At 34.1% G+C, this 9,203-nt stretch overlaps 1 protein-coding gene across 1 annotated transcript in view; it reads left to right on the top strand.

Moving 5' to 3' along the window:
• The first annotated feature begins 2,736 nt into the window (after nt 1-2,736).
• LOC134275821 (uncharacterized) overlaps nt 2,737-9,203 on the top strand; it is a 104,160-nt gene continuing 97,693 nt past the window's right edge. Inside the window, exons 1-2 of the mRNA XM_062758113.1 lie at nt 2,737-2,800; nt 4,948-5,142. Coding sequence (XP_062614097.1) covers nt 2,737-2,800; nt 4,948-5,142 — 259 coding nt within the window. The remainder of the gene's footprint in view (nt 2,801-4,947; nt 5,143-9,203) is intronic.

Below are 9,203 nucleotides of genomic sequence, written 5' to 3'. Positions count from 1 at the left end.
ACAAAGGGATAAAAGATTTAATATATCATCTCCAGAAATGTAACACCAAAAAAGTACTTCTACATTATACTAAAGTCTCATTATCATCAGCCGAGGAAATATGAATTTACTTTAAAAAAAAACGTTTCAAGGAGGATGGAGAGTGAAGGGGGGGGGGGGTTAAATTCCAACTTCTTCCAGTACCAGTTCTTTTACTCAATCACTACATTACCATTATGTTACCCTCATTGACAATACTGCTACCAAATGTGTTAGAGAGGCCAAGCGGTCTTTCAGTGAACACATATATTAGAAAATATTGATACTGATAATACGTATCTGATATTTTTATCAGTAGACGACATTTGTAAACATCACCTGACTTTTTTGAAACGTTATCCAGGTTTAACTCTAACAATTTGTAGCCCAAACCATCGTTAAATCCATGTTTTGTGATATTTAACTGGTAAAAGGGTAAGATTTAGCCTTGTCAAATTGCATTATTTATGTTACAATGAAACTATGCATTATTACATGTATGTATTTAAAATTAATGATTCTCAGTTATTTTTATATACACGAGAATGTACTGTGTACAAAGTGTAATGTATTTACAATTAATCAAAGGGATCATACCTGGTCATATCCAGGGTTTGGGGTGTTCAACACTAAATGATTCGAAATAATTGGTATGATCTTAGTGGACTGTCAAAATATAATCAGAGTACTCAGAAGTACAGAGAACTGCGCTCATTTACAGAGCAGATTGGATTTCTTTCATGAACCATGTTTATATTCTGATGAAAAAATTATTTTAAAACTATCAATATAAATGATAAGACACTGACAGTGAGTTTTTTAATCCTAATACCACGGTCCAATTTTGTCAGAATCAGAATTAATCTGGAGCCGCAGCTGAATATAAACAAACAAGCCAGTCTGGTTCCCTCTCCTGCTTTACCTCGTATGTGTAGAGAACTACGGTAACACTGATTATCAAAAATCCTTTTGCTAATGAACTATATTCTTTGACTTATGATGTTTTCAAAGTCATTACTACTAATGTTTATTTTATATAGATAAAGCTTCGTTTTATTTTTGTTACTTTATTTAGTGTTTGTATTATCTCAAAAGCGGCTGAGAGTAAGAACTATTTTCTTCACGTAACTCTAAAATGGCGACTATTGGGTCAACATCCTACCTTGAACGGGATCCCATAAGCCAGCAAGTGCTCTTTTGAGCAATAAGCCCGGCTAAAAATACGTTCTAACCTTATCTAGAATGATATGGAAATAACGAACAGTATTCAATCTCAACGTCCAAAAACAAACATACAAAACAAAAGCAGAGCAAACACGGACCCCCGAAACATCAGAGGTGGGATCAGGTGCCATGGAGGAGTGAGCATCCCCTGCCGACCTGTCACACCCGCCGTGTGCTCGTTGTCATAATCAGGAAATAACGGAAAAAATCCGTGGTCAACTCAGTTTATAAATAATGGACTAACAATTGATATGAAAAAACGTCAGTCAGCATTTCATTCAATGATAAATTGTATTTGCTGACAAGGTCATTGTATCGACCATAGAATTTACGAAATGATGACTTTAAACGAGACTGTTGATATTCTTGTTTCATCAACTTGCTTGTCAATAATTTACCTCGTTTAAGAAATTGTTCATACGTAGAGCATGCTCTTGCGTATCGAATTAACTGAGATATAAATACTCCGTATGCAGGTGATGAAGGTATATTGCTGCATAAGTAAGGGAAGTTGACGATAGAAAAGTTAAAGTCATCACGTTTATCATATAGCTTGGTTGTTAGATTACCATTTGTGTCTTTTTCAAGTAAAATATCCAAGTATGAAGCAGAAGTGTCGGACTCTGTGGTATCTTTTATCTCAAGCTCACCAGGATATATCGTGTCGACGTAGGAATGGAAATAATCATTATTAATTGACAAAACGTCGTCGATATATCTAAATGTCGAGTTGAAGGCCACAGCAAGTGTTTTTTTCTTGTCACGCAAAAGATAGGTAAATTAAAATCAACAGTAAATCACTTCAAAAATCTTAGGCAAGAAACAAAATCAAAGGGAGACTCCTAACATAACATTTGAATAAGATACCCAGTCGCCCTCGGAGTACCGCATATACTGTAGAATTCAGGACCGACAGTATATGTGATAGCCCTTCAACCATTACACCCATTTTATGATGCCTTAATCGGGACGGACAATGAGAATAGCAGCCTGAACAGACGAGACACAACAAACTATGGCTATGTTGGAGGTCAATCAAGTTTTTGGCAGCCCTTAACTTGGTTGGCCTTCCAAATTCACTCTCTAACTGTAAAATACGCGAATGCATCACTCACGACACTCGTCTTCTAACCTTCGCTGAATCCTACGAACCACCAACTGATCACTGCTGAGTCTCGGTAAAACCTGAGAATCCCGAAATCATTAAAAAAGAAATTTTAAATCGAGGCAAACTATTGACATGCAGGTGGTATAAAACAAGAATACTAAGAGTCTTGAATGAAAAGAATTTTTCGCAAGATGAATGGTTGATTCATGCTTTTTTTTATTTCTACAGACAATTCGATCTATGTCATTCATTTCAATCCTTAATGACTAACTTGTTACATACGCAGTGCTTGGTCATTATTTACACACTGAATTGTCTACCATTTTCCTTTGTAAACAAATCATGACAACGGGAGTGACCTGGCGACAGGAGATTCGTTCTCTACCATGACACCTCGACCTGATTCGACTTTTGATGCTTCCAGAGATCAGGCAGTGGATATGGCTACAGGTATATTAACTGTTGAAATCGGGGCAATAAAAATTACAATGTAAAGAAAATATAAGGAATGAGGGCCTTTGAATACATGATATTAACTTTCAAACAATGAATCTGATGATTAAGAACGTAATAACAATTATTTCGCTATATCGTAAGTTATGACAAATTCGATTTCATAAGCGTATTAAGATTAATGAACATGTTTTATTGCGTCATGTTTTTTTTTTATCCGTTTTATAGAGATGTGTTGTATTTTGTTGCGTCATCTTAGGTATTTTTTATACAAACCAATCAATGTTTGTTAATGAAACATTTCTTATCAGCTTTTTTTCATAGATAGATATAGATATATAAAGATGCATTTCTGAAGTCTTAATATCACTTGTCATTTGCAATCTTACAACGTTGTTAAATTTTGTCTCAAGTTTATCCTCATTAAAGTATTAAAAATCCATAAAGCGACCCAGATAAATTTTAAAATATGGCCTTGCATGTGAATCAATGTTTTGTTTTATCTTGCTGATACATTTGTATGAGTCAGGTTGATTTGAATTCTTTTTATTGTTAACTTCGATTAACGATGAATTGATATGCTTTTATATCTATTTACAAAATTTTTATGTCCCAATTCGATACATGCGTATGACACCTAACATGTATTACATGTAGTAGGTACTGACACGAAAAAGATATCTTCCTGACAAATGGCTAGATCAAATTTTCCCTCAAATTAATTTTTTCTGAAACTTTGATATTTTGTTCTTGGATACAAAATCTCTCTTTATACATGATATGAAAGAAATTCAACCGCACATTTTTTGCTCATATAGTCTGAAGTATGGCCTATCAGACCCCTGTAAGAAGATTGTTGATTCAGACATTCGACTTGAAAATGAGCATTATTTTAGAATTTTCCATTGATCTATTGCAAATTTGTGTAATACTTTTAATAAAGATAACCTTTTTGTAACTTAAAATCAGTAAGTCACATTGATACTGAAATATTTGGGTAAAATAGTAAGTAAAATAGAACATACATTGTGTCAGAAACTGAAAATGCACATGTTAATATCCGACAGTTTAAGTTTTCTTAAGAGAAAATGTATGATTCATTTTTTACAAAAAATCATCAGAATGATTCAAATGGGTCATAGAATTAAATGTGTAAAAATAAAGAAAATTGTACCGGTGGTTTAAGATATTTTGGCGATTAAAAAAATTCCATGGCAAAAAAATTAAAAGATTCTGCAGATGACGTCACAATATTTGACCTTTAACCTCTTGATATGACCTTGACCTTTGTCTCACATAGAGAATGTAGAATCCTTATATATGTATCCAAATATCATTACTCTACTATTTACGGAACAAAAGGAGCACTGCATTTTAAAACAGACTGTTAAATGCTTGTTAATTGCACTTAGCGTATATAAACACATTCCGAAATGGACATGTAAGCTCCCAAGTGACCGATATATAGGATTCTCTGATTTTTTAGCAAAATATAACGCAAATATACCAAAACTTAATATTTTTCTTTTAGGGATCATTCATTGTTGTCAATATAGTTATATTATTCTTTTTCCTCCAGTACTGTTTAAGAAATGGGTTAAAAAAGAATCCACGGGTATTTTGTCCTACCTTAATGGCCCTGAGTTAGGAGTATACTACAACATTTGCAGCTCTCCACGGGAAAGAAATGGCGTGTCCATATGAGTGAACAGTTCTCTAAATGGGCGTTAAACAATATACAATCAATCAATGTTCTTAAGAGGAATACTTGGGCCTGCCATTTATGTATGGATGACGCGTATCGTAATCTTAATTTTCATCTATATAACCGATAACAATACGTTTTAGATTTTTTTTTAGTTATGGACTTATCTCATATTTTAACTTTGGTCGTCATCTTTGCTCCTGAAGAAGGAAATACGGCTTTTATGTTTTTTAATTTTCATTTTAGAGAAGACCAAAAAGGTTGAATTATGATACATGTATTTGACCCATAATCTTGATCTTAACGTTTAGTGCATTCTTATTTATCTTTATTCTTTGTCTTAACTTCCTTTTTTTTTTTTAAAACTTTTGTTATTAAAAAATACTTTACATACAATTACAAAGTGAAATCAAAGATGTATTTGATAATTTATAACCAGGTATGGACTACCTTGACTTCGGATATGTTTCGGGATCGTGTCCTATTAACAAAACGGGACAAAATAAGGCAGCTTCCAGACTCAAGTGTGGCGTGGACAAATTCGGGAATAGTCAGTACCTCTGTGTTCCTAACTTCAAGAAGACAGCCATTGTTGAGTACTGCTACAAAGGCACTGTTGGACTTCAAAATCCAGGTTTGTGTTGTATATGTATATCTAAGCAACAAATCATTATTTTCTAAAAGATATAATTTAAAGATTGCGACGATGTGTGCAAACAAATTGAGTAACGTGCGTTATGAAATTTTGCTTGCACAGACCGTTGTATTATTTATATGCATTTTTTTTAACTCTCTGCTTTGACACCAAATGTGATTTTGATATTTTAGAAACCGCATGTATTATCCTTCGTGTGAGCTTCACTTCATGAAACCCAATGTATTAGCATTTGGTCGATGAGAGAATGACTACTGATTTTCGCAAATGACATTTCACTTCCTCTACGTTCAACGTAGCAGATAAAAATACCGATATGGATTTAAAGATTTGGTTGCCTTATTCTCTATCATGCATATAGTAGATCCTTTTATGTATAATATTTATCACGCTGTAATGATGATTTTATGAGTTTGTACGAGCCAAGTTTTTTAAATTTCAAGTGCTGAATACTTCATTTAGTAAATACGAAAGCCTATTAGCTGATTAGGATCAATCTAAAGAGAAAAAATTTAAAGGCGTTATAACAAATTTATTACGCCCTTCTGTTCCAAAAGGCATTATTACGCCTTTCCAATCAAAACGGCGTTATTACACCTTTTCTGAAGGCGTTATTACGCCTTTCCAATCAAAAAGGTGTTATAACGCCCTTTCAAAAATCGTTATTACGCCTTTCCAAAAGGTACATGTATAATTACGCCTTTCTAATCGAAAAGGGGCTATTACACCTTTCATAATCTCGTTTTTACGCCTTTCTTCATGCTTATATAAATAGATGAATCGTTCCACAGACCTCTTTTTAATTTTCTTTCGTCGAATATGGAGGAAAACAATTTCCGTTGTTTGCTAATGAAGATAGGTGATTCAGCTGCCCATAGGATGGGGGAAGAAAATGTAAGAGTTTGGTATATCATGTTGCTGAAACTAGTAAAAAGGACAAGATAGGGTAACAGCCAAATCTGGCCCCTTATTTGATGTAAAAATCAGAACAATGGTAGAATTGTGATAGTTTGTAGTTCAGAAGTTAAAATGATCCTCACTTTAATACAAACACTTATTTTAATTCAAATCTTTCATGGAAGCCACTTAAGGGCACAGAAATACGGCATTCTCCAGATTTTTCTCAATTCTGGTGGAATTTCATCATATTAGGGATACATTTCTCTTCGGAAACATAGAGCACAAGCTTGCCTATCTGAGAATTTATTACATAAACTGCATCTGATATATGTGTTTAAAATGTATAAAATATATAAACTAGGTAGATAGGCAAGCTTGTGCTCTATGTTTTCCAAAAGTAAATGTGTTGTAAAATTTATTAAAATTTGCAGAAAAATATCTCACTGTGACACCTGTATATTCTAAATCTTAAAACCAATACTCATCTTGTGGCAGGGGTGACAACAGGTTTTTATGGATAAATTGTCGGATTATTCTGAAAGACACCCAGAATGGGGAGCCAAATACTGCTCTTACCTTATCTTGTCCATTACAGGAATTGCTTAAATAATTATAAACAGAATGCAACAGTCCAAATTAAATTCAATGAAATAAAATTTTTATTGTTTAAACTTGATTAATTTCAGTCACATTGGAGAGAGAGAGAGAGAGAGAGAGAGAGAGAGAGAGAGAGAGAGAGAGAGAGAGAGAGAGAGAGAGATGTTGGGGACTGAATGAAAATTTACTTTAAGGGGCTTTTTCCAATTTTTCGTACAGTATAAAATGTAATGTATGTTTTAATCTTAAAAAGATAAACTAGTCCAAGAAGCTTGTGTTGAAGGGAGAGAGTCTTATCCACAAGTACCAATACTGGTATTACATTGGCGTCGCAAGCAAATTGGAAGTGGGGGGGGGGGGGCTTAACCAACAAAAAAAAGGGTAAAACCCAGTTTTAAATATAATAAGCCTATCTTTGCGAAAAAAGTTGAGGGTTAAGCCCCCTAGCCACCCGATTCCGACGCCCATGCATTGCATATACGATTCCCAGAATAATCTGAGTTGCATACTCGATTTTCAAAATTAGGTCTTCACAAGACATATCTTTGGCGCAATTGTTATTTCAGCGATTTAGAGCTCTGTGAAAGGTAGGCCTTAATCCTACAGCCGAGGAAATTGGTAGGTTCACTAAAAAGAAAATTTTGAATAATAATTATGCCTTTAAAAAGTACTTGTTATTCTCGGAAGCATGTTTTAGGTCCAAGTGAAGTTGTACTGTTAAACACTTTTAAAGTCTGAGAGTGTTTGGTTTAAAATATACAGGGCAAGTAAAATCAATGTATGCATGCCTATGTAGCTAGAATTAACAACTGCAGCCTTTTTTACCTCGGGTAGCTTTTTTTAGTTAAAAGCAATAGCCCCAATTATGTCGTCCTTTCCGTTAACTTTCGAGAATCATCGACACTGCAATTTTCCTTAGAATAGACGTCTGTCCAAAAAAATTAGTCCCACTGAACTTTGCGACTGTAGATCAACTAAATTGTTTTTACATTCAACATAGAAGACGAAACTTTAATTCGATGTCAGCTTTTCCAGTCTATTAAACACGAAAACTGTGTCAAATAAATCTGCAGATGCATGCTTACCAGTTGCTCTGCTCAGCAACCTAGTACTTGACAGTTCATGCCTGATTTACAGAGGACCCCCTCCCAAAAAAAAAATAAAAGAATAAAATAAAAATAAGGGAGAAGGTAACATTGCTGCAGCTACAGTAATTAATACAGACAATAAATTGCAAAACTATGATTATTCTAAAAGAGGTCTTGCCAGTAAGCATTGAGCTTTCTATGGAATTAAAGTCAAACATATTTAAAATAAAATAGTGTGTCTGCATAATTTCTGTCAGAGATAACAAGAAAAATACATTATTAACGATTTTAAGCACAATCACTGAGTCATATAGTCACTGCTTAATTAGGAAGTATATCGTAAAATTTGAGATGTTAATGACAATAGCTGGACACCATAAGTCGGTGTTTACAATGGTTAAGGGGGTTTCCCAAATCTTTTTTTATTATCACATGGCGAAATATAAATTTGTCTCTAAATATTAGGAAAAAATGGCAGATTTTTTCTAATATGAATCTTCCTAGAAAATGTCTTAAATATAATTTTAAGGCTTTCTACGATATGCCTTCGAAATGAACACTTCTTTGTACAGGAATTGCTACTTTGTTTAGGACTGACCTTTTTTATATCAACAACGGTCTAGAAAGATTTCTAGAATAATCGAGAAAATATGGGTCATTATACCCTTTCAGACAATGTTGGACAGAAAAATCAATGGTATTCCGTTAGTCTGAAAATTTTTGCTGTGCATAATTTTTTTAGCAAATTTGCGAGTTCATTGCATTCGCTAAAATATTTTTTTTAAAAATAAATTACAAACAAGAAAATGTTAACAAAGCAGTGGTTATTTGCAAAATTTTGTTACGTTAAAATAAATTACAAACAAGAAAATGTTAACAAAGCAGTGGTTATTCGCAAAATTTTGTTACGTAAAAATTTATAAGCACCATTTTGAGCTGAATAGACTCTATTCACGCACGCGCTAAAGTTCGTAGCGATAACGAGGCTGACCTGACAAAAAGCACATGTGCGAGCAGACGCTGAAAATGGACGGCCATGCGAAAACAGGCTCCGCGGCTTATTGTTGCGTGCCGCTTTGTAGCGAGGACAGTCGTCGGGGTACAGCAACATCCTTCCACTCTTTTCCAAAGGATCCATCTGCACGGAAAGAGTGGATTATTAAAATACGGCGTGACGAAGGCCCTGACTTCCATGTAAGTTTTTCACGTGCCTGACTCTGAGTTTGTCGGTTTTGTGAATATACAAAAATCCCTCACTGAAACAACTGAAAAAGTCACAGATTTTAAATTTTGATTATATTTTCCTTTAATTTCATTGAGTTTTGACATACTGGACCCTTTTATTTAATCACAGTGAGGCGATAGATTCCACATCACCAGTGATGTTTACGTCCATCTTGCTATATTATAAACTGCACACAAGCGAAGTTTCGTATCATCTGGCACTTTCATTAC

The sequence above is a fragment of the Saccostrea cucullata genome, unplaced genomic scaffold (genome assembly GCF_032062105.1).
Source record: "Saccostrea cucullata isolate Sc308-1 unplaced genomic scaffold, CSIRO_AGI_Scuc_v1 ctg1310, whole genome shotgun sequence".
Classification (NCBI taxonomy): Eukaryota; Metazoa; Mollusca; class Bivalvia; order Ostreida; family Ostreidae; genus Saccostrea; species Saccostrea cuccullata.
This window is presented reverse-complemented; position numbering and strand designations above follow the sequence as displayed.